Source organism: Bos grunniens, chromosome 6 (assembly GCF_055505025.1).
Source record: "Bos grunniens cultivar Pamir isolate PY7600 chromosome 6, Bosgru_T2T1.0, whole genome shotgun sequence".
NCBI lineage: Eukaryota > Metazoa > Chordata > Mammalia > Artiodactyla > Bovidae > Bos > Bos grunniens.
Window position 1 is genome coordinate 98,711,668 of NC_141170.1, and position 26,975 is coordinate 98,738,642.

The 26,975-nt window shown below is 38.6% G+C and overlaps 1 protein-coding gene across 6 annotated transcripts in view; it reads right to left on the reverse strand.

Annotated features, from left to right (window-relative positions):
- PPA2 (inorganic pyrophosphatase 2) overlaps positions 1-26,975 on the reverse strand; it is a 98,168-nt gene that overhangs the window by 57,069 nt on the left and 14,124 nt on the right. For 2 of the 6 annotated variants that reach the window (XR_015165783.1, XM_086406900.1), the window contains exons 2-6: positions 23,297-23,361; positions 19,313-19,357; positions 13,995-14,048; positions 12,491-12,610; positions 1,618-1,704 (exon numbers count right to left, since the gene is read on the reverse strand). Coding sequence is in view for 4 of the 6 variants with exons in the window: in XM_086406900.1 (XP_086263026.1) it covers positions 1,618-1,704; positions 12,491-12,610; positions 13,995-14,048; positions 19,313-19,357; positions 23,297-23,361 (371 nt within the window). In the remaining 2 variants the exon portion in view is untranslated. The remainder of the gene's footprint in view (positions 1-1,617; positions 1,705-12,490; positions 12,611-13,994; positions 14,049-19,312; positions 19,358-23,296; positions 23,362-26,975) is intronic. The other 4 variants (XR_015165784.1, XM_086406901.1, XM_086406902.1 and 1 more) reach the window with 3 other exon arrangements.

Below are 26,975 nucleotides of genomic sequence, written 5' to 3' on the forward strand. Positions count from 1 at the left end.
CTCAAGCTAAGCAATGCTTAAGGAGCAGGCAGAAGAAAAGCAGCTTACAAAAGAAACCAAGGAGGAATTAGAGGATATCCAAGTCACTCTGATACAACTGATGTCAAGCAAAGAGACTGATAGAAGAAGGAAGATGAGGTTAAAGGCATAAAATTCCAAGGTAAATTCAAGTCATACAAAACATATGAAATGGGCAGGTTGGATTTGGTTAAAAGAAAGCTACCGATGATCTTTGTAAGAGTGGTTTCATTGAAATAATGGGGGGATGAAAACAATTTTAAACTGACTGAAGATTAAGTGGGAAGGAGGAGATAGAGATGAGTGTTTGCTCTTTTTACAGGTCTTCTTATGAAAAGGAATATGGAAGGAAGTCAATGAAGAAAAGTGAAAGTGAAAGTCACTCAGTTGTGTCCGACTCTTTGCGACCCCATGGACTATACAGTCCCTGGAATTCTCCAGTCCAGAATACTGGAGTGGGTAGCCTTTCCCTTCTGCAGGGGCTCTTCCCAACCCAGGGATTGAACTCAGGTCTCCCACATTACAGGCGGATTCTTTACCAGCTGAGCTATCAGGGAAGCCCTTAATAAAGAAAGGGCAGTTGTAAATACAGAACAGAGAAGAGTCAAGAAAACAGTGTCATTCAAATGGCAGGAAGGGACAGGATTGAGAACCCAGGGGAAGTCCTGGTCTCAGTAACAGAAGGAAGGGAAGGAGGAGTATTTACAGGCACATCTGTTTGAGAGCCTAAGGGGAGAGTAAAGGGATGCTTATCTGCGGGTTTCTAGGAGCTCTACAAAATTAAAGACAACATGCTCTGCTGAGAGTGAGAACCAAGTACAAGGAGTTTAACAGAGAACAATAAATACTGGCAATAAAGGCAGCAGAAAACAGGAGAAAGAATGTGAGCGAAGACACACAGAATTCTGCAGGTAGTAGTAACCTATGAGAGTGGAAGTTTTGCTTGTCCCCAGTAACCTGGAAGCAGGCACACAAAAAAAGCACCAGCTAGTTCTCATCAGCATTGTACATTCTGCCTGGATAATGGGCAAGGACGACGAAGCAGGACTTAGCAAACTCATTCTGTAAGAGGACAGACAGCAAATACTTGAGACTGCAGCATCTCTTCCAACCTCCTCAACTGCAGTGGTGCTTCGAAAGCAGTGCAGACAACATGTACATGAAAGGCCGGAGCTGTGTTCTTTATAAAAACTGGTGGCAAGCTGGATTTGACTAGCCATGGGCTAGGGTTTACCAACACACAGTTTAAGAGAAGGAAGTAAAGATACAAAAAAGGACTGGTGGCTCAGACAGTAAAGTGTCTGCCTGCAATGGGGGAGACCCGGGTTCAATCCCTGGGTCAGGAAGATACCCTGGGGAAGGAAATGGCAATCCACTCCAGTACTCTTGCTTAGAAAATTCCATGGACTGAGGAGCCTGGTAGGCTACAGTCCATGGGGTCACAAAGAGTCGGACATGACCGAGTGACTTCACTTATGAGAGGGATAAACAGGCAAGAACTTTGAAGAGTTGAAGAACTGGTGCCTTCTGAAAAGAACTGAAATTTTATGGCATGACTAAAGTAGAACATATGTTAGAACAACACTCTATGAAACAAACCTTTGAGCCTATTTCACAAACATCAATAGGATCATTATCTCCACAGCAGTCTGTGCTCTTATCTTTTCGATGGGGATCTTCCCAAGTCTAAAAAACAGAAGTAGGGGTGGAATATAGGTTAATACTCTCTATAATCTCTCCACATCATCATGAAGTTTTACAGATAGTCATAATCCAAGGAAAAAATTCTCAGAAATTAAATAGGCTCAATGCCAACATGGCAATACATTCTTAAGCATCATAATAATTAAAACAGATTTATACTATTTCCTCCCATCTGTCTCTCACTTGTCTGTATAATCACATCTGAAAGTGGGTGGTATTTCCAAACACACTCTTCTTGCAAGTTTAGTCATTGTCTTTACAATATTGTATTAGTTTTGCCAAATATAAGTTTAAAAAAAAAAAAGTTTAGTCATTGTCTAAATTCATGCTCACTTTTATTTGGAGCTTCACTTCCGATGTTCCTGCTGTCTGTGCCCTTATTTCTCAAAATGTCTGAATTGCTGCCTCCATTTTTGCTTTCTTTGACATGGTAAGAGCATTGAGTCTTGCTTTACAGATTTGAAAATAAACTTCCTATACTTTAAATGACTTCTAATAGAACAAACCCAGTTTTCCCTTCATAAACTAAAGAACAAGAGAGTATCTACCAAAGAAAAGAAAAATTCATTTTTGTCTCATTTCATTCCATTTAAAAGATCCTCCACCTTTTCATCAAATCTCAAGAATTTGACAAAAGCATGAAAAGATGTCAACTCTTTAGTTTTCTGAAGAGATTACACCTTGTTGCCTACAAACTATATACATGGGCATTTTTATAAATGAACAGCATGCTACTGCTGCTGCTGCTAAGTCGCTTCAGTCATGTCCGACTCTGTGCGACCCCAGAGATGGCAGCCCACCAGGCTCCCCCATCCCTGGGATTCTCCAGGCAAGAACACTGGAGTGGGTTGCCATTTCCTTCTCCAATGCATGAAAGTGAAAAGTGAAAGTGAAGTCGTTCAGTTGTGTCCGACTCCTAGCAATCCCATGGACTGCAGCCCACCAGGCTCCTCTGTCCATGGGATTTTCCATGCAAGAGTACTGGAGTGGGGTGCCATTGCCTTCTCCAATGAACAGCATAACAGAAATTTATTATCAAGTTTAAGGATCCCTTATGCACCATCCTTCCTCTAAACCCTCATAATTAGCTGATTCTGAATAGAATTGTAGAAGTTCCCTGAAATGAATCCTCTCATATTTATAAGATAGGCAGAAAACATCATCTTAAGAATCTTATTTAGAATTTCAGATTATCTAAGCCTGGCTCCTCTAATTTTACAGAGATAATTAAAAAGGAATGCTACTTAGAGCTAAACCCTATCAGTTCAGTTCAGTTCAGTCCCTCAGTTGTGTGGGACTCTTTGCAACCCCATGAATCGCAGCACACCAGGCCTCCCTGTCCATCACCAACTCCCGGAGTTCACTCAGACTCACGTCCATCGAGTCAGTGATGCCATCCAGCCATCTCATCCTCTGTCGTACCCTTCTCCTCCTGCCCCCAATCCCTCCCAGCATCAGAGTCTTTTCCAATGAGTCAACTCTTCGCATAAGGTGGCCAAAGTACTGGAGTTTCAGCTTTAGCATCATTCCTTCCAAAGAAATCCCAGGGCTGATCTCCTTCAGAATGGACTGGTTGGATCTCCTTGCAGTCCAACGGACTCTCAAGAGTCTTCTCCAACACCACAGTTCAAAAGCATCAATTCTTCAGTGCTCAGCCTTCTTCACAGTCCAATTCTCACATCCATACACGACCACAGGAAAAACCACAGCCTTGACTAGATGGACCTTTGTTGGCAAAGTAACGTCTCTGCTTTTGAATATGCTATCTAGGTTGGTCATAACTTTCCTTCCAAGGAGTAAGCATCTTTTAATTTCATGGCTGCAGTCACCATCTGTAGTGATTTTGGAGCCCAAAAAAATAAAGTCTGACACTGTTTCCACTGTTTCCCCATCTATTTCCCATGAAGTGATGGGACCAGACACCATGATCTTCGTTTTCTGAATGTTGAGCTTTAAGCCAACTTTTTCACTCTCCACTTTCACTTTCATCAAGAGGCTTTTGACTTCCTCTTCACTTTCTACCATAAGGGTGGTGTCATCTGCATATCTGAGGTTATTGATATTTCTCCCGGCAATCTTGATTCCAGCTTGTGCTTCTTCCAGTCCAGCGTTTCTCATGATGTACTCTGCATATAAGTTAAATAAACAGGGTGACAATATGCAGCCTTGACGAACTCCTTTTCCTATTTGGAACCAGTCTGTTGTTCCATGTCCAGTTCTAACTGTTGCTTCCTGACCTGCATACAAATTTCTCAAGAGGCAGATCAGGTGGTCTGGTATTCCCATCTCTTTCAGAATTTTCCACAGTTTATTGTGATCCACACAGTCAAAGGCTTTGGCATAGTCAATAAAGCAGAAGTAGATGTTTTTCTGGAACTCTCTTGCTTTTTCCATGATCCAGCGGATGTTGGCCATTTGATCTCTGGTTCCTCTGCCTTTTCTAAAACCAGCTTGAACATCAGGAAGTTCACCGTTCATGTATTGCTGAAGCCTGGCTTGGAGAATTTTGAGCATCACTTTACTAGCGTCTGAGATGAGTACAATTGTGCAGTAGTTTGAGCATCCTTTGGCATTGCCTTTCTTTGGGATTGGAATGAAAACTGACCTTTTCCAGTCCTGTGGCCACTGCTGAGTTTTCCAAATTTGCTGGCATACTGAGTGTAGCACTTTCACAGCATCATCTTTCAGGATTTGAAATAGCTCAACTGGAATTCCATCACCTCCACTAGCTTTGTTCGTAGTGATGCTTTCTAAGGCCCACTTGACTTCACATTCCAGGATGTCTGGCTCTAGGTCAGTGATCACACCATCGTGATTATCTGGATCATGAAGATCTTTTTTGTACAGTTCTTCTGTGTATTCTTGCCATCTCTTCTTAATATCTTCTGCTTCTGTTAGGTCCATACCATTTCTGTCCTTTATCGAACTCATCTTTGCATGAAATGTCTCTTTGGTATCTATGATTTTCTTGAAGAGATCCCTAGTCTTTCCCATTCTGTTGTTTTCCTCTATTTCTTTGCATTGATCACTGAAGAAGGCTTTCTTATCTCTTCTTGCTATTCTTTGGAACTCTGCATTCAGATGTTTATATCTTTCCTTTTCTCCTTTGCTTTTCACTTCTCTTCTTTTCACAGCTATTTGTAAGGCCTCCCCAGACAGCCATATTGATTTTTTGCATTTCTTTTCTATGGGAATGGTCTTGATCCCTGTCTCCTGTACAATGTCAGGAACCTCATTCCATAGTTCATCAGGCACTCTATCTATCAGATCTAGGCCCTTAAATCTATTTCTCACTTCCACTATATAATCATAAGGGATTTGATTTAGGTCATACCTGAATGGTCTAGTGGTTTTCCCTACTTTCTTCAATTTCAGTCTGAATTTGGCAATAAGGAGTTCATGGTCTGAGCCACAGTCAGCTCCTGGTCTTGTTTTTGCTGACTGTATAGAGCTTCTCCATCTTTGGCTGCAAAGAATATAATCAATCTGATTTCAGTGTTGACCATCTGGTGATGTCCATGTATAGTCTTCTCTTGTGTTGTTGGAAGAGGGTGTTTGTTATGACCAGTGCATTTTCTTGGCAAAACTCTATTAGTCTTTGCCCTGCTTCATTCCGTATTCCAAGACCAAATTTGCTTGTTACTCCAGGTGTTTCTTGACTTCCTACTTTTGCATTCCAGTCCCCTATAATGAAAAGGACATCTTTTCTGGGTGTTAGTTCTAAAAGGTCTTGTAGGTCTTCATAGAACCGTTCAACTTCAGCTTCTTCAGCATTACTGGTTGGGGCATAGACTTGGATTACTGTGATATTGAATGGTTTGCCTTGGAAACGAACAGAGATCATTCTGTCGTTTTTGAGATTGTACTGCATTTCGGACTCTTTTGTTGACCATGATGGCCACTCCATTTCTTCTGAGGGATTCCTGCCCACAGTAGTAGATATAATGGTCATCTGAGTTAAATTCATCCATTCCAGTCCATTTCAGTTCGCTGATTCCTAGAATGTCAACATTCACTCTTGCCATCTCTTGTTTGACCACTTCCAATTTGCCTTGATTCATGGACCTGACATTCCAGGTTCCTATGCAATATTGCTCTTTACAGCATCGGACCTTGCTTCTATCACCAGTTCACATCCACAACTGGGTATTGTTTTTGCTTTGGCTCCATCCCTTCATTCTTTCTGGAGTTATTTCTCCACTGATCTCCAGTAGCATATTGGGCACCTACTGACCTGGGGAGTTTCTCTTTCAGTATCCTATCATTTTGCCTTTTCATACTGTTCATGGGGTTCTCAAGGCAAGAATACTGAAGTGGTTTGCCATTCCCTTCTCCAGTGGACCACATTCTGTCAGATCTCTCCACCATGATCCACCCATCTTGGGTTGCCCCAGGGGCATGGCTTAGTTTCATTGAGTTAGACAAGGCTGTGGTCCTAGTGTGATTAGATTGACTAGTCTTCTGTGAGTATGGTTTCATTTGTGTTTGCCCTCTGATGCCCTCTTGCAACACCTACCGTCTTACTTAGGTTTCTCTTACCTTGGGCATGGGGTATCTCTTCAAGGCTGCTCCAGCAAAGCGCAGCCATTGCTCCTTACCTTGGACGAGGGGTATCTTCTCACCCCTCGTCCAAGGTAAGGAGCAATGGGTATCTTCTCATTCTCAGAAGGGAGCAAATGTGATAAGCTAGAAGTCACTCTAGCCTGAAGGACAATACCTAGATTCTAGTCCTATTTTAGCCACAAACTACCTAGGCCAAAACATTCCAACCTCAGTATCCTCACCTATAAAAAGAAGGTCTTCAATAAGACAGTTGCTAGATACATCCTATCTCTGAATTCTATGATTGTTAGTGGTCCTTCATAATCTGCATAAATACTACCAGTAACCAGGAAGCTCACAAATTAATGAAATAACTTAACCCACTGTGTTCAGAGTTAATTTTTCTACAAAAGTCCTTCTTCGTATTGACACAAAAACTGTCTTCATTCTCTTCAGAAACTCCAATTACATTTTTTACCTATCAATTTAGTTCTTTCTATTGAGGAAATAAATACATACAGGCAAAATTCTTAACCTATAACAACACTGTCAATTTTAGGGCCAGTTCTTCATGATCTCCCTCACCAGAAAAAATACCATATTGGTTCTTTCTATTTCTAGTTCCGCATTCAGTGCTCTGTATCTTCAGGGCTTGGTTTTTTACTACAAAAAGAGAGTCATACTAAACGATTTCTAACTTAACTTGAAAATACAGTATAATTTCAAGCAATCACCAGAAGAAATCTTGACAAATTTAAAACTTTAATCACACTCTCTAGTGGAGTTTTAAGTGTCTAGGCTTAAAACTAGGCAGAGAAACAACTTGAAAAGCAGTCAAGCTAGCAAAGAAATATCCAGAAGATGAAATCCCTATTCTTAATATTTGTTTCACAAAACTGACAAGGGCGAGCATCCAGACTTTAGAAATAACTTCTACAACTAAGTATGAGAAAGCAAAACAATACAAAATGGGTCAAAGTCAGGAACAGGTAATTCTTAGAGGAAACATGAATGACTTATAAATATATGAAAAGATAACCAATCTGATCAGAGAAATACAAATTAAAACCAAAATGAGTCACTATTTCAAAAACTTAAAAAATCTGATAACATTAAATACTCATAATTATGTAAGAAGCCTGAAACGCTACTACTGGTAGGAGTGCATATTGTTACAACTTCTTTTGTAAACCATTTGGGAATATCTAGTAAAATAAATTCAGAACTTAGCAATCTGACTTATAGATATATACCCAGTAGTAGTATATATGTATACATATTATGTACACAGAAAAATTTTAGCATAGATTCATGAAAAGCTTTAAAGAAGTTTAAAAATCTCTCAGGAATACAAATAATGTTAAACTAATACAAAGCATAGCTATAAAGCTATGAAAAAAAACTCAATATACACAGATTACTGATCTAACCTAAAACAAATCTACTCATCCTCATGCAGGTACCTGAGATCATTACTTTATAATCTTATAAATATTAACCAATACATCAGTAATCACCATGCTCTGGTCCTTAAGTCTTGCCAAAATATCACTGAATGGTACAGAACTGAGTATACAGACTTCTTGAGTACTACTTCCTGATCAAGCAGAACTCCTATCTCCAAGTCAAGTAAGATCTGCTCAACTTCTACTGGTACTTCACCAGCTTCAATTTGGAGCAAAAGCTATTTCACTAGTAGCAGCTAATATCAGTGGCAACAGTGTCATCACTGAGATAATACCACCAAACACTCATTGAGGGCTTAACCTTGTTTTTGGTCATCTCATTCGAATTCCACAATAGCCTTGTGGGGTAGATGGCAGGGTGACACAGATGAACAAATAGGCCTGGTTACATTTAGTCACTGGTTCCAGGTTATAAAGTTAAGAAGTAGTACTAAATGCAACTTGGGGTCAAGGAACCAAATTATAATGAAGTTCAAATAATAACACAATGATATACCAGTAAGACTGAAGAAATTTTGAATTTAGTGATTCTAGTCCTTTGACATTATTTAGATGAGTCTTCTAAATATTTACACAGAAAGTTACAACACTTGAATAATATGTGGGAAATATGAACAATTAGGGGAAGACAAACAAAGATGATTTTGCCCAGTCCAAACTCAAACTTTGAGGAAGTCATCATCGCCAGTGCAGGAGAAGTTATCAGTAGGGTTACACAGTCTAGGCAGATGAAGGTTTGCAACAACAAGAGCGCACTGACGACTACATGGAGAGGCTTCTGCTTAAACAGTATTCTGCTGCTTCAGTGTTCTTCCAAGCATGGTTGGCTTGGTAACTGCTCTGAACAAATTCCCCACTGTTACAAGATGTATCACAAGAGAACAGCAAAACCCACACATGCCTACGAACCATATGCAATACACACCATGCATTCATGGATTCACTTATCCCCCAAATATTTACTGATCACCTAACTCGGTGCCAGACGCTAACCAGGGCAGTTGAAAGACAACAGCAAACAAAACAAACAGAATCCCTGCCCTCATGAGACTACATTCTAACTAGAACACATTTACAATAAACTTAAAAACTAAATTATATATTGGAGAAGGAAATGGCAACCCACTCCAGTATTCTTGCCTGGAGAATCCCATGGACAGAGGAGCCTGGCAGGTTACATACAGTCCGTGAGGTCTCAAGAGTCGGACATGACTTAGCGACTAAACCACCACAAATTATATAGCGTGTCAGAAGTTGACAGTGTAATGGAAAAGGGGAAAAAAAAAAGTATGGAAGAACGATGGGAGTACACAGGGTTAAAACAGTAAAGGATGTTAGAGGCAGACATCATGAAGGAGGCAACTGATGAGCAAACACTGAAGGAAGGAGGGCGTTGTGTACATTGGGAAAATATATCCAGAGCCGGGGACACAGTGAGTGTGAAAGCTTGAGGCAGGAGTACGCCTAGAGCCTCAGAGGAATCATGAGGAGGTCAGTGTTGGGGTTAGGAGCAGGAGGAGGAGCAGAAGGAGAAGCTGGACATGAGATCAAAAACATAAATGCGCCAGGGGCTGGCTTTCAATTTAACAGGCTCACTCTGTCTTAATGTTGACAAGGATGCAAAAAAAATACTGGGTACATTTGTTGTTATTTAGTCACTAAGTTGTGTATGACTCTTTTGTGACAGCCTACCAGGCTCCTCTGTCCATGAAATTTCCATGAAATTTCAGAAAGAATACTACAGTGGGTTTCCATTTCCTTCTCCAGGGGCTCTTTGCCACCCAGGGATCAAACTCGCATCTCCTGCATTGGCAGGTGAGTTCTTCACTGCTCAGACAGTTGGGTACATTACCTTGTCCATAAACAACTGGCTTAATTTCAACTTTATATAAACATGAATCAATGTAGTTATTTTTGCTTGGTGTTAACTTCTGTGCAATCTATTTTTCTGCTGAGGACTCTCTCACACACACACCACCACCACCACCACCACCATCAGTTTAGGTTTAAAAAGAGAGTAAAGATCTCTGGTTAAAAATGGCAGAGAGAATACAGGTCTATTTCCTCTTCCTCACTTCCATCCTATCCACAGTGGCCTCCTTTCTGAGACACACGAGCCCTCCTTCCACCTCTAGACTTTTATACCTCATGTTTCTTGATGAGTTCCTCTAAATGGCCTGGGATGGCACTCACTTTCTAAGATGCCACCATCTCACTTTCTCCTGGTCTCCTGTTAGAAAATAGCTCCACGCTGAGGTCTTCCTCCCAACTGCAACAATTCCCACACACCCTAGACCCATTTCCTATTTGATTATTCTCCAACACACTTACCACCATCTGACATACTATACGTTCTTACTTTTTTTTTTTGTCTGTCTCTTAGAATAAAAGTTCCATACGAATTTTTGTCACTGATATCGCTGCTCTACCTCCAGTACTTAGAACATTGTCTGGCAAACATCAGTTACTCAAAAAATGGGTCCTGAAGAAATGAACAGCTCTGTGAAGGAAGAGCTGGTGTGAAAATGACAAGGGAAACTTGAGACACTGAAGATGCTGCTGTGGTGGGAGGGAAGTGAGGAGGAAACAGGCTGCAGAGTAAGGCTGGCTAAGTAGGGCCAGACCATGAAAGGGTTGAGCAGCTATGTTAGGAATGTTTCATTTTATCCTTTCAGCAATAGGAAGGCATTAAAAGGTTCTCATATGGACAAAAATGGTATTTTTGGATACTAGGTGGAGTATGAAATTTCAGTAGGCAGTGGTGAATGCAGGGGACATTAAGAACCAAGATTAAGAGTCTAATTTCTGCTCTAGCTGAAGAACTATTGCACCTCACAGACTAATATAATAGCATGGAAGAGCACCTTGAACATTCAAACACATCCAGAGGAATACAAAAATACGTCATAACTTTAAATAGATAAACTACAAAAGATGAGTTAATTAGAATCTATTATGCTCCACTGTAGCCACTAATTTAGTTGTTGATCATCCCACCTCCAGGAGACTATAAATGCTTTAAAAAAAAAAAAAAACAACCAGATAATAGTAAAAGTACCAGTGGTAACAACAATGTGATCACTGTCCATTAGGCATTATTCTAACATGAACATACAATAACTCATTTAACCTCAACAGGACCACATGCAGTATCTTATCATCTCTCTGTTACAGATGAAGAAAATGAGGTCCAGAAAAACAAAAGAACTTGCCCAAGTCACATTACTAGTAGGTGGCAAGCTGGCTCTAAAATCAACATTCTTATCACTTATGCTGCACTAATCTTATATTTATATCTCATTTTTCTGTGTCTACCCAACACCTAAATACAGTCTAGCACATAAATCCTTAATAAATGTTTAATGAAATAAACAGATGAACTTTAGTTTATCCTCTGCTTACTCTACTTTTCCCCTGAAGAAGGAAATGGCAATCCACTCCAGTATTCTTTCCTGGGGAATCCCAAGGACAGAGGAGCCTGGAGGGCTACAGTCTGTGGGGTCGCAAAGAGTTGGACACGACTGATCAATTAAATAACAACTACTCTACTTTTCAAAGGTCTATTTTTGTCTTCCTTTAATTCAGTGGCTTGTTAGGCCCTCTCCTCATCTCTCCATCTTCTGCAGACAGTATCCCCTAAGCTTAACAAAAAGGTTCTCACCCTTTCACTGCCAGGTCAAACAGAATGTCTACTTAGGCACCTGGGAAGTCAGAAATCCTGTGGTCTTAGTTTCAACAAACATCCTCATTCTTAGCACACCATTTTAGAAGCGCCTGTTTTAACCAAGAATGTATCCATGTGGGTGGTCTAACTGCCATCAAAGGCAGTCTGACTCTTTAGAAAACAATTTTCTTTTTTCTTTTCCTGCAACTGTTTATTCTACATGGGCAGCTGGTTTTTTTTTTTTTTTTTTTGAGTTAGATAAAACAAGAACCCCTTTTCTCAGATATTTCCCAAATAGAATCTTGGAATTTCACACAAAATATTAAAATTAATAAACAAAATTAAAATATAAAAATATCCAGATAGACAGATGCTCTAAAGGTTTTTATAAACATAAAGGCAGATGCTTCTTTATGTCTCCAAACCTAGACTTCTGATTCTGCATATTCTGAGTGTTACTCACTAAATTATCTGGAAGGAGTTACCACTTCCTAGGAATGAGGAAACATAAGAAAAAAAACAAAAAAGGAGAAAAAAGGAAGAAAAGCAAATAGCAAGTGTTACTCTCTAATCGGAAAGCTGCTTTACCATCACTTAGCCATTGTTTTCATTGCTTCCTACTGAAAAGTCATAAATTCTTAACAGTATATAATTAAGTTGCCTTATTCAATTCACAATGAGTTCTGAAAGAGGTAACAATTTAATAGGTTCATCTGTTAAAGTTTAAAAAATAAAATTCATGCTGTCATGTATGAATGTATATACAAGTATAACTTGTCATATCCAAAAAAATGACTGCAGATAAAGGAGATAAAATATTTTCCACTGACTCTTAATAGCCAAGCTCAGAAACAGAAATGTGTTCAAAATGCCAAATGTGAGTATTCTAAATACCTAACTCTGAGAATCTGAGTACAGACATATATACAGTTTGAAAAAAAATTTATTGATACAATAAAATTCCACATTAAAAAAATTTTAAATTTACAAATCTCTCACTGACATGTCCTCAATTTAAATTCAAGTAGTTCACAGGATTTACAAGGCAATTTTTTCAGAAGACAGAGAAGTTTTACCATTATAACAAAAATGTTACCTGAGGGAGGGCACCATAATTCCATATATAACCCTTGTGAGGAAAGATATTTGCCACATAGCGAAGCTTGCCATCCTTTACATCTTGTTTAATGGGATTCAGTGGTTCCTTCGTGGCAATCTAAGCAGGTTGTGGGAGAAAAGGGGTGTGGGACATAAAATGGTTAATCCTATATTCAAACAGGATTTTTAAATCTGCCATTATCAGACTAAATATTCGTATTCCAACTTATTGATCAAAGATAACTTTAAAAATAAGTTAAGCTGGTTGTTATTTCTAATTTACTGTTTTGTATTAAACTGGAAAGGAAACGTCAGATAATATATTTTGGCACTCTATTACTTATGAACTCATTATTTTTAACACAAATAATAAATATTATTGAAATGGCAAGAAGCTAAGGATTAATCAAGTTGCTTTTTGTTACTACTTGGGTTTTCTACCATCAATCTTATAATAAAGATTTTTCACTAAGTGATTTCATTTCAAAGTTACCTTTCAATCAAACATATTCAAATTGCCATGCCAAAAAAAAAAAAAAAAACTATCCTACAAAAGTAAACAAAAAATAACTGAAGCCATGTTTGAATGAATAAACACTGCTTAAATTAGGTAAGATCTCATAGGTTCTTGATCCTACACCCAAGTGAGGTAGAGAGTAGCCAAGAACAATAAAACATTGTACCAAAAGCAAGATGAGCAAAAGAAGAATCTAATTACTTTTTCCTATTAAAATATTAACCAAAAAACCTACTATTTTATATTTAGAGAAATAATTCTCCAAATATAGAATCTGCAAAACATATACTGATAAAACTATCTTAACTTAAACATGTAAAATAATACCTACCTTCACATCCAATTGCAGAAAACTTAGATAACGAAACAAAGTACCATAAATTAAATTTCACTCAGAAATAGGGACCTTACTTAACTGATGATGAAACAATAAAATTCTGAAAAGCAAAAAGGAAGTTCTTGATAGGTTCACACCTATCAAGAAAAATCAAGAAAAAATGATTAATTGTAAAAACTAACCAGGGGAATACTAGATGCTCTTAGAAAGTACTCAGAAATCAAGAGTTGGCCAGAAAAACACTTTAACTCCTCGGAGAATTAAGTCCTTAGGAATCAAAATTGTCAGTCCCAAATATGCTGCAATTGTGTCTATGAACAAAATACATCTCAGAACCTATTTAAGAAAACCTTAAAAGTATTTGCTATTTTCAAAGACACAGGAGTCAAGGAAAATTAAATAAATATGTGTATAACAAAATAGAGAGGCAAAAAAGAATATATTCTCTTTAAAGTGTAAATTCAGCTTGGAATAATATTTTCTTTTTTGAAAATAGATTCAAAGTAAGTTTGCAAGAATATTTTCCATTGTCCATTATAAAGAAACTTGTCAACCATCCCAAATTCAAAATACTATGACAAACAACTTGAAACAAAATTTTATATCATTATTAATTATTCCATTTGATGCTAATAGGATATTTCATACCTCCATTTTAGCATTTGTCCACCGAGGTACTTCCACAACCATGTTAAACACATTCTGCAATATAAAAAACAACAAAGAAAACATTTTTTTAATGTTGTCATCTTTTATTTTTTCACTTATCTCCTGCATGAGAATGTTTTATTTTTTTCCTACAAAAAATGTAAAAAGTCTGCATCATATGTCTGCCTATGCCTTAAATTCCTACTAAAAAATTAGAGAAGTTGGTTAAAGTATAACAGAATTTAAGCCTGATTATGTTACTTGACCACTACTGCACTGTGTTAGAAGTTGCTACATTTCTGGAAATACCTTTGCAAGGTAGGGACAGAATCAGAATGGAGCCAAGAAACGTGTTTCAATTACTTTCCAACTAAAACAAAAGTGAGCACTGAGTGTCTCACTTTTCCAGTCTGCAAAGTAAGTGTGATAATCTCTGTCCTCATCCCACACAAAGTTGTGAAGACCAATTATGTGCTTTAAATGAAAATACACAGACAATTAAGAAGTAAAATATTTTGAAAATCATAAAAAAAAAATTTAAATCCAAGTTATTTCTATCATAATGTAAAATTGAGGCCATCAGTATAGGTAGTTATAAAGCTTACAAAGAGTTACAAAGCTTAGCTTACATTATCTAATGATCTCAGATTCCCTAAAGTTACAAAAGAACCACTGCTTCTTTTTACCATTTCTGAACTTGTAGCGTACTTAACAAAGGAAACTCTAGATCAGTGGTGACTAAAAATAATTTTCTACAGTAATGGCCTTACAAAGAAAAAGCCTTAGGGATTCCCTGGTGGTTCAGTGGTAAAGAATTTGCCTGCCAATGCAGGAGACATGGATTTGATCCCTAGGCTGGGAAGATCTCATATACCAAGGAGCAAATAAGCCCATGCCCCACAACTACTGAGCCCGTGTGCCACAACTACTGAGCCTGTGCTCTGGAGCCCAGGAACTGCAACTACTGAAGCCCATGCACCCTAAAGCCTGTGCTCCACAACAAAAGGAGCCACCACAATGAGAGGCCTGAGCACCTCAGCTAGAGAAGCCCCTGCTCGCTGCAGCTAGAGAGGGCCCAAGCAACAGAAGACATAGCGCAGCCAAAAATAAACAAAATTATTTTATAAAAAGAGAGAGAAAAGGTCTATGTTTAAAGTTGGCTTGCTTCCCATTCTGATATCAGTAACTAACAACTTATCAAAGCAACGGTTTAAAACAGTCTTCATCCAAGTGTGGTCATGGACCAGGGCTAAGCTGCAAGTTGACTGTTACCAACTTGTTACCGGCTCCTTTAGAAACATTTATAACAATTTGACCAAGTAATTTTTATGACTGTCAGACCTATTAATAAGTATTTGGAACTTGAATTAAGTTTTTCTAATAGTTCATTTTGATTGTAATTTTTTAAAGTATCAATATCAGTTCACAAAAGATTAGAAATAAACCAAAAAACTATCTTTTACCACAGATCATTTGAGAAGCAGTGATTAAATATAGTTATTCTCAACTATGCCACACAGTAAAATCACCTGGAGAGCTGGAATTGATTTTTTTTTTTTTAAGAGATTTCTAGAGCCCCCATCTCCTACATATTTGAATTCAGTGGTTCTGTGGTGAAGCCAGGGCATTGCTTATTTCTAAAAGCTCTCTAAGCAATTTTAATATGCAGCCAGAGTTGAGAACCTCTGGTTTAAAGCACTGCTAAACAATATCTGGGGTTTTCTTAGTGAAACAGGAATGCTGTTAACTTAAAGAATGCCATTTACACAATTAAATATAAATCAAGCCAAAGAAATAATGATGGTTTTTAAGTTCTTCTAGATGAGACTGAAGTTTACTACGACAAAACTGCACACTCATAATGAGATAAAGAACAAAGTTGAGAATGCACTCTCAACAACTGCTCCTGAGAAATACGCCTCATATCTATCTTAGCAGCCTTATATACAGGCCTGCCGTTATGTTTCATTTTCTACGCTCTTTCATGAGGTACCCCAGCACCTGTTTAAATATGTCTGAAGTAGCTGTTAAAAAGAAAAACCTAAGTAAACGGCAGATGTTCACATAATTTATTCATCCCTGAAAGTCTGGCTATAAGAGAAGAAATGCATGCAGATGAATACTCAGAGGTGACAGAGAAGACAAAGCTGGTGCCAATCCTTTTACAGAATGACACCCACCAAAACCTCTCACAGAGACTTGAATTACGCCAGGAGAACAATGGATCAGGTTTGAATTTTAAGCCTGCAAACTACACTCTTCCTCATCATTTGCTCCTGATCTCTAGGAGTGTACTTCCAGTCTGCTTTTCTTCTCTCGGGCTAAAATGCACATGACCTGTAATTTTTTAAAGCCAAAGTCAGTCTGTTTATTCTAAGATTAATGTTAATTACAAACCAAAAGTAGCCTGCTGAAACTTATTAGAAAATCACAAAGACACAAGGGGACATGTTTCAAATTTGGAATGTTGGGTTAGGGACATTTACCTCTTCCTTCAGTTCTTTTTTCTATTTTTTTCCCTTCTATTTTTATTGCAGGGAAAAAAAAAAGGATGAAAAAGCAGTCAGTAGATTTTATATGTGTGTGTGCTCAGTGCTGTGTGACTCTCTGCAACACCATGGACTGCAGCCTGCCAGGCTCCTCTGTCCATGGGAATTCCCAGGCAAGAATACTGGAGTGGGTTGCCATTTCCTTCTCCAGGGGATCTTCTCGACCCCAGGAGTGGAACCCTTGTCGCTTGTGTCTCCTGCATTGGCAGGCAGATTCTCTAACACTGCATTATCTATATTCTTGGGGTGTAAAAAGAAAGGAAATAACCCTTCTATCCTTGTTCTAACCCTTAAAATATCAAATAAACTTGGATTTGACATTAAAGCTAAGGCAACAAATGCAAAAATAAACAAGTGGGAACATACTCAAGTAAAAAGCTCTGCGCAGCAAAGGTAACAACAAAATGAAAAGGCAACCTATGGAATGGAAGAAAACAGTTGCAAGTCATATATCTGTTAAAGGGTTAATAAGCAAAATATATAAAGAAATCATGTAATTTAATAGTGAAAAACCAATCCATCAAAAAAAAAAAAAAGGGCACAGGTCTTAAATACTTTTCCAAAGAAGACAAACAGATGGCCAACATTACTAATCATCAAGAGAAAGAAAGCAAATCGAACTCACAATAAGATACCAGGTCATGCCCATTAGAATGATTATCATGAAAAAAGATAAGAAATAACAGTCCTGGCGAGGATGCAGAGAAAAGGAACCCTTGTGCGCTGTTGGTAGAAATGTAAACTGGCGCAGCCGCAATGGAACATAGTATGGAGGTTCCTCAAAAAACTGAACATAGAACTACCACATAACCCAGCAATCCCACTTTTGTATATATATCCAAAAAAAAGGAAAACAGGATACCGAGGAGATACTTATACTCCTAAGCCCGTTATAGCATTACTCACAATAGCCAAGACCCAGAAACAACCTCAGTGCCTGTCAACAAATGGACAAATACATTTTTTATATATACAAGAGAATAGTATCCAAGCATGAGAAAGGACAACATCTTGCCCTTGGTGACAGGATGGGTGAACCTGGAAGGTATTATGCTCAGTGAAATAAGTCAGACAGAAAAAGACACATACTGCATGCACCACTTCCAGGTAGAATCTGAAAAGTTTTAAAAAGCCAAATTCATAGAAAGAGAGTAGGAAAGTAGTTGCCACGGCCTGAGGGGTGGGGGAAATAGAAAATAATTAAAAAAAAAAAAATCTCAAATCAAAAATCAGGTAGTCACCAACACACAAACTATGTTCTAAAAATTAAAGTTTAAGTTGGTTTCCCTGGTGGCTCAGATGGTAAAGAATCTGCCTGCAATGCGGCACACCTGGGTCCGATCTGGGAAGATCCCTTGGAGGAGGGCATGGCAACCCACTCCAGTATTCTTGCCTGGAGAATCCCATGGACAGAGGAGCCTGGCGGGCTACAGTCCATGGGGTCATATAGATTCCGACACAACTGACTCACTAATCACTACTACTATATATACGCAGTAAACATTTTTGCCACTGAAACAACTGTTTTCAGGTTAACACTCACAGTCTCTAGGAACCCATAAAGACTTGAGCCCCTGGATGTCTATTTATCCATTATGGAGAGCAATGACTCTCAAACTTCCGAGCGTACAGGATGTCCTGGGACACTTGTTTTGGGCACACTGGGAAAGAATCCACTAGCCAATGCAGGAGACACAAGAGACAAAGGTTCGATTTCTAAGTCTGAAAGAGTCCCTGGAGAAAGAAATGGCAACCCACTCCAGTATTTTTGCCTCAGAAATCCCATGGACAGAGGAGCCTAGAGGGCTATAGTCCAGGGGTCACAAAGAGCTGGACACAACTGAGTGACTGAGCACAGAACACTTAAATGTGAAGACTACCCAGTCCGCATGAATTTAGTAGATATGGAAATGGACCAGGAATCTGAAATATTAACAAGTGCCCTAAGCAGTTCCAATGCAGATGGTTTAGGACCATCTGACAAACATCAGTTTAGTAAAATACAAGATGGGGGGCAGGAAAAGCTGATAGGAATTAAACAGCCCCACAGCTATGCTTGGAAGTAGATTCAAAGGCTGGGGTCAAAAGTTTCAGCCAGACGAGACTAGAGGGCAATAAGGTTAGGAAGGAAAAAGAAGGCTAAGAGGCAGGAAATGTTTCCTGGAATCAGCAAGATAAAAAGGAATCAAGAGAAAGAAATGGGAAGACAGATATCAGTTAAATGTTCTGGTCCTAAGTCAAAAACAATTAAAAGTTTGACAGTCATATATTTAAAGATGGATTTAGAATGTATTTATTTTAGCATATAGTTGGAATATAGCATATATTCCTGGATCCTAGAATAGTCAGATTTATAAACAGAAAGTAGCACAGTGGTTACCAGGGGCTGCATGGACGTGGGGTGGAGAGCTATTGCTTAATGGGTCCAGAGTTTCAGTTTGAAAAAATGAAAAAGTTCTGGAGATGGATAGCGGTGATGATTGTATAACATGGTACAGAATTTAATATTGCTGAACTGTACACTTAAAAAGTGTACAATAAATAATACGGTAAATGTCATGTTACATATATTTTACCATAAGGGAATACAGTAAAATGATAATATTGTCCCTAGCTGCCTTAAAGAGAGACTAGAATAAAAACATCAGGATGCATTCATAAGTTCTGCGACGGAAAATAATTCAGCATCACTTTACAAATGCAGACTACCATCAGGGTCTTTAAAAGACAATATAAGTGATACACACAAATAAAAACCTTTAGATATACCTCATATTCATCATTTCGTGCTCTTTTTGTAGGAATGCCATTTTCCTATAAAAGAAAAGATGGTTATTAGAGAAATGCAATTCAAAAATACAATGAGGTACCATCTCACACTGGTCAGAATGGCCATCATAATAAAGCCTACAAATAATAAATGCTGGAGAGGGTGTGGAGAAAAGGGATCCCTCTGACACTACTGGTGGGAATGGAAACTGGTGTAGCTATTTTGGTGAACAACACGGAGATTCCTTGAAAGAGCTACCAATGATCCAGCAATCCCATTCCTGGGCATATATTCTGGAAAGACAAAAACTCTAATTTGAAAAGATACTTGGACCCCAATGCTCATAGCAGCACTATTTATAATAGCCAAGACATGGAAGCAATCTATATTCACTGACGGATGAGTGGATAAAGAAGATGTTTTATATACATATAATGGAATATTACTCAGTCATAAAAAAGAACGAAATAATGTCATTGGCAGCAACATGGATAGAAATAGAGATTAACATGCTAAGTGAAGTATGACAGACAAAGACAAATATCATAAACTATCATTTATATGTGAAATCTTAAAAAATGATACAGAAGAACTTATTTACAAAAACAGAAATATTAATAGACTCACATAGAAAACAAACATGATTAACAAAGGGGAAGGCAGGGAGGGATGAATTGGGAATTTGGGATTAACAGATACACACTACTGGATATAAAATAGATAAACAGCAAGGACCTACTTGCTGTATAGCACACAGAACTATATTCAATATCTTGTAATAGCCTATAATGGTAAAGAACCTGAAAAGAATATGTGTGTGTGTGTATATATATATATATATATATATATATATATATATATAATATAAAACTGAATCACTTTGCTATATACCTGAATCACTGTAAATGAACTACACTTCAATTTTTAAAAGATGCTATTTTTGACTCTAATATTTCATGAACAAATACAGCTGTATTGACCGTACAGCAATAAAAATATGCCTATCGTATAAACATTCCACCAGAGGTTTCCAGAAACCTGATTCAACAGAGAATCCACCAAATACCCAGTGCAGTTTTCTCTCAGCATTTACACCCCCAGTGCATGAGCATCAAAAACTCATGCAGTTTTCAGCGCTTCATAAAACAAATTATTAGAAAAGCTAAATCTCTTTCAAGTATATTTTCCTAGTTTTTACAAAATAAGCAAAGGCTCAGTTCAGTCTTTAAGGAAAGACTGGCAGTTTCCAGTAATCATGCTTAAAACAGTCATTTCATTGTTGAAATGAAACTCCAGGGAGTGTGACTAACAAGCCATGAAAGTACTCGGCTGCGCCGCCTGCCTGTGATTTCCACCAAGGTGTGATTACCAAGTCTCCATCAAGCACTTTTAAATTAAAAGAGCATTATTCGGCGGGTTGGGAAGAAAAATTACACCATTCACAAATGCTCACACATTATATGTAACTTTTACACACCGAAACAGCTAATGAAGGAAACAAACAGAAAAACAATTATTCCAAGTCAGCCCTGAAACATCATTTCTTTTCCTAAAATACCACCACCCAAAGTATAAGGTGCAAGAGTTCTCTAATCATTATGTCTGGGAACAAGGGAAGCCTATTTACACAGCCACTGTATGTACCAATCTCCACAGGCCCAGAATTCATTCGCACAACCTGTTTCACTTTGTTCTGCCGTTATCAATTTTTCATAAGCCCAAATCTCATGTTCCCCCAAACCCATCCTCCTAAGGCAGAGTATTATTACTCAGCGGGATGTAGGAAGCCCATTCTTTGTTCCACTTACACCCCGACCTACTACACAATTCCTCCATATAATATTGTTATCACTGCTACTGCTATGAGGTATAGAGACTGTCACAGTGCACCACTCCCCGCTAAGCAGCACCAGCAGTCACTCTTCACTACTCTCCTCTAGTTTTCTAGCACCTTACAGTATTTGATTGTCTTGTTTATTTTCAGGTTGTTAGTCTCCTCTGGCTGAGAGGGAACTATATTCACCTATTTCACCACTGCAACTCTAGTGCTCGAAATACTGTCTGACTCATAGTAACCATGCAATAACTGTTTACTGAATGAATAAATTAATTAACAAATAAATAGATGAATGCACCCTCTTTAAGCCAAAATCAAAGAGAGTGGTTGGGAGATGTGAGATACCTAGGTTGGACAGCTCACTGGCCAAAACAAGACATGGACACACACACACACACACACACACACACACACACACACTCAGAGACACACACAGTACTGTAGAGTTCTCTATGCTCTCTCACCGGTTCCTTTCTCTCTCCAGATTACATGACTCCTTGTCCTGTAGCTGAATACTACTCAGAAGTAGTGAGCTAGAAGGATTACACAAGAGCAGCTAAGATACAGACTTTGTAGAGGATGCTGCTGAACGTCCTCTTCCTTGGCTGTCTCTGGGATAATTATTTATGGAAAATTTTATAGACGTTATAGGAAATGATTATAGTTTTAAATGTGTTTGTAAATAATAGTTTAGAATAAAATACCTTTCCTTTTGCTTACTGGATCAAGTCACCATTGCCTACTGTCTACTTGACTTCACACCTGCTATTATTTAAGATAAAACCCGAAGAAATGTTAAAAAAAAAAAAAAATGACAGTCTGTGGAGTTACAGTCCTACGTTCAAGTCTCATCTCCACAACAGACCATGTTTGTGACCATGGGCAAGGCACTTCACCTCATTAGCAAAATAAAAATGGTAACAGTAGCCCTGGACATACTGAAATAATGCAAGTCAAGCTCTGAGCACAGTGCCTGGCTAAGCACGAGGGGCACTCGGTAACTCTCGGCTCTCATTGCCCCCCCCCCGTTATCATTGTTATGGACAGTCCAACCCTGTGAAGCCCCGGGAGGCAGCATACATCCTATTCCCATGTTCCATAACCTGACTGTGACACCTGGCAGTCGGCCCCTGAGGTAACACTGGAAAGGTCAAACCAGACTTGCAGCTGCAGCAGCTTCCCACTTTTTCCCTGGCCTCTGCTCCACACTGATCCCACCACAGTTCTGGAAAACCCAACCCCACTAACCAGCCCCACGGAATCTCATCCTGGAATGTAGTTCTGGTCACTGAAAAACATGGTAATGAAATAAGCCAGTTAACTTCTCGGATCTTACTGAAAGAACTGCCAAGATTGAGGTGACTACTAACATCCACCACCAACGATGCCATCTCGCCAACTAGTCAGGAGAGCCCCAGGAATGCACCAATATTCTGAGTCCCTCCTAGTTCCATCTTCAGCAGATTTCCCTCCAACCTGACTTACGTCCCTTCTACCCTCCCACCTCTCAAGTAATTTTAGGTTCTAAAAGAATAGCTATTCAAAGACTACCATTTTTCCAACTGTATCTTTCTAGCATCAATCTGGTAGAGTAGTTAAAGAGCATGAACTCTGTGGTCAGAAATGCTAAATCAAATCCTTGTTCCGCCACTCACCAGCTATGTGACCTTAGACAAAGTATCCAAGTCAAGGACGCTTCAGCTCCAGTGTCCTTGGAGATGATAATAGCAATTTATAAGGATTAAATAAAATGGCATATGTTGACATGGTGGCTAGCAAACAGCAGATAATCCACAAATGTTACTATCTTATTATTACTAATACCACTACTATTCTTATGAAAAATATGCCTCTTGTTAACCTTCCAAATTCTTAACCTTAAATTTTTATTTGCTACCAAATTCTAAGCCTCATAGACTACTAACACTTCTTTCTTCCCAAGTCCTCCCGGAAGAAACCCATTCTTATCCGAATTCTAATTCATGAAGAAGGCTTATAATCCTGTTACAAAGATAACTGATGCTAATTCTCCTCTGCCCTTCTCTACCGCCAGCCAAAACATTTCTTTTTGAAATGCTTCCAAAAAGCATCTTATGGTGATACTAGAAGTAGATATTTTCATGCCCCAAACAAGTTAAAACAATACCTCTTCAGAGTCCACCTTCAGAGGAATATCATGAAAGGGGGAAATGTAGTGACCAGCTACATTCTCTGCAAAGGAAAACAAACAAAAACACAGAATTAAAGCAGTGAACGAGCTTCTTCTTTAGAGCAACTGTACTCTTACCCACTTTTAAATTTTGAACAAGCTGATAATGTTTTTTCAAAATTAACTTTAACTCCCAATTTAAGGTTTAATTCAACTTTTAAAACTTGCTCCAGTCTGATGACCAAAGAGAAAAATGATAGCCCTCTCTTATCTTTGGGGGATGCCTTCCAAGACCCCAGTGGCTGCCTGAAAATGTTGACACTACCAAACCCCACATAGCTTTTGTTTTGTTTTGTTTTGTTTTTCTGTACACACCTACATATGATAAAGTTTAATTTACAAGTTAGGCACAGTAAGAGAATATTCAAATTGCCAGCATCATTACGCTTTGGAGCCATTATTAAGTAAGGGTTACCTGAACACAAGGTCTGACAACCAAGACATCTACCTACTAAGGCTGGACAAAGGAATGGCTCAGGCCCAGGAGAGGGACAGAGCAGGACAGCACCAGACTTCACCATGCTACTCAGAACACAGTGGCAAGTAATTTAACACTTAATCGTGAAAAGCAAAACCACAAATAAGGGGGACTGCTGCACACCAAATCAACTATATCTGGGCTGCTGAAACCATTCACTTACCCCTGTGGCTTAAATATCCAAAGTAAAAAGTCTAAATTAGACTAAAACTCCAAATATGAAAAAAATCTGACTTTTGAAAAGAGGCTCATGAATAGGTGAACTGGGTTAAAACTGATGTCAATTTTCCCAAGAAAAACCTAACAACATAATTCCTCATTTCCACCTACAACCCACATGAAACAAAGGATTAAAAGTCCTACCAAAATAAAAGAAACAAGTCATTTGTTCCACTCAGTGATAAGGATGCTAATATTAAGGTAAGCTTAAAACAAAAACAAACTTCAATAACTGAAACTATTTTATCCTCATTGCATACTGAAATATATATGTAAAATAACTTTAAAAGTATATATTATTTAAATAAAATATGAATGCATACTTTTATTGGAATGTGTATTTCCAAAAGCTGGGCTTAACATAGCCATAGAAAATCTTCACTTTGTAATTTCCAAAGTCAAGGTATGTACTACTTCTGGCCTGCTACTTCTTTGGTATAATTTTCAAATTTAGACTTTAAAAATATTTTAATAAATAAAGTGAGGACTGGCTAACACTCCAGTAGCAACAAGTATACAGAACACCCAAATCTTGGTTTCTAAGTACCATTCTCCAGTGAGAACAACTAGGATTTCTTGAAGAAGGGGCTTATTCTACGCCCAGGGCAATGAAAATACAAGATGAGCTTGGAATATCCTGGAGTACCAGAAAGTGACCAAGTGCTCAAAAAAACAAAAAGTTATGGGTATGTCAATGGAGAAGGAAATGGCAACCCGCTCCAGTATTCTTGTCTGGAGAATTCCATGAACAAAAGAGCCTGGCAGGCTACAAAGAGTCAGACATGACTGAGCGACGATCACTCACTCACAGGCACGTCAAAGGGGAAAGGAGCCAACCTGAAAGAGCTCCCAAAGGCCAAAGCTAAAGCAAGTTGAGCAACAAAATAAATAACAGTTACGGGCAAACCTTGGAGACACTGCGGGCTTGGTTCCAGACCACTGTTAGTAAGGCGAATATCGCAATGAGGAAAGTCACGCAAATTTTTGGTTTCCTAATGTACATAAAAGTTATGTTTACACTACATTTAGTCTATTAAGTGTGCAATAGCATTATATCTAAAAAAGCAATTTATGCATTTAAAAAATACTTTATTGCTAAAAAAAAAAAAAATAGCTAACCATCATCTGAGTCTTCAATGAATCGTACTGGTAACGCCAAAGATCATCAATCACACATCACCATAGCAAATATTATAATAATGAAAGTTTTAAATATTTCGAGAACTATCAAAACGTGACACAGAGATGCCAAGTAGTAAATGCTTCTGTGAAACTGACACTGACAGCCTTGCACGACACAGTGCTGCCACAAAACTATTTGTAAAACGTTCAGTATCTTCAAAGTACAACAAAGTGAGGTATGCCTGTAATGCATTATAATCCAAAGTATACAATAAATATACATGATCCATAGTAATACAAATAAATGATTGTATAAATAAATAAAAATGACAGAAGAGACTAATCTTCCTTCAGAAAAAATCCTAAACAATATATATAGATGTTTCCCCCAACAAAAAAAATAAAGCTTACCCTATTCCCCAAGTGTGGACTAGACTTAGTGACTTGCTTCCAAAGAACAGAGTGTGGAAGGGGAAAAACATTTCCATGGAGAAACCTGACGATCAGTATCCTTAATCAAGTGATCAAGGTTAATATCACCAGTGGACAAGTCGTGTTCATAGCATGGATCCCCTGATACACTGGGATAAAGGTACTTCACATCTGCCATGTTCTTCCCCCAAACCCATAATTCCAGTCTCATTATCAACAAGATATTGGACACACCCAAACTGAGGGACATTCTCAAAATACCTAACCAATACTCTTCAGAAGTCTCAAGGTCATCAAGAAACAAACTTATGAAAGGAATGACTGAGAAGGTGTCAGCAACATCCGCTGGATCATGGAAAAAGCAAGAGAGTTCCAGAAAAACATCTATTTCTGCTTTATTGACTATGCCAAAGCCTTTGACTGTGTGGATCACAACAAACTGTGGAAAATTCTGAAAGAGATGAGAATACCAGACCACCTGATCTGCCTCTTGAGAAACCTGTATGGAGGTCAGGAAGCAACAGTTAGAACTGGACATGGAACAACAGACTGGTTCCAAATAGGAAAAGGAGTACGGCAAGGCTGTATATTGTCACCCTGCTTATTTAACTTCTCTGCAGAGTACATCATGAGAAACGCTGGACTGGAAGAAACACAAGCTGGAATCAAGATTGCCGGGAGCAATATCAATAACCTCAGATATGCAGATGACACCACCCTTATGGCAGAAAGTGAAGAGGAACTCAAAAGCCTCTTGATGAAAGTGAAAGTGGAGAGTGAAAAAGTTGGCTTAAAGCTCAACATTCAGAAAACGAAGATTATGGCATTCGGTCCCATCACTTCATGGGAAATAGATGGGGAAACAGTGGAAACAGTGTCAGACTTTATTTTTGGGGGCTCCAAAATCACTGCAGATGGTGACTGCAGCCATGAAATTAAAAGACGCTTACTCCTTGGAAGGAAAGTTATAACCAACCTAGATAGCATATTCAAAAGCAGAGACATTACTTTTCCAACAAAGGTCCATCTAGTCAAGGCTATGGTTTTTCCAGTGGTCATGTATGGATGTGAGAGTTGGACTGTGAAGAAGGCTGAGTGCCGAAGAATTGATGCTTTTGAACTGTGGTGTTGGAGAAGACTCTTGAGAGTCCCTTGGACTGCAAGGAGATCCAACTAGTCCATTCTGAAGGAGATCAGCCCTGGGATTTCTTTGGAAGGAATGATGCTAAAGCTGAAACTTCAGTACTTTGGCCACCTCATGCGAAGATTTGACTCATTGGAAAAGACTCTGATGCTGGGAGGGATTGGGGGCAGGAGGAGAAGGGGATGACAGAGGATGAGATGGCTGGATGGCATCACTGACTC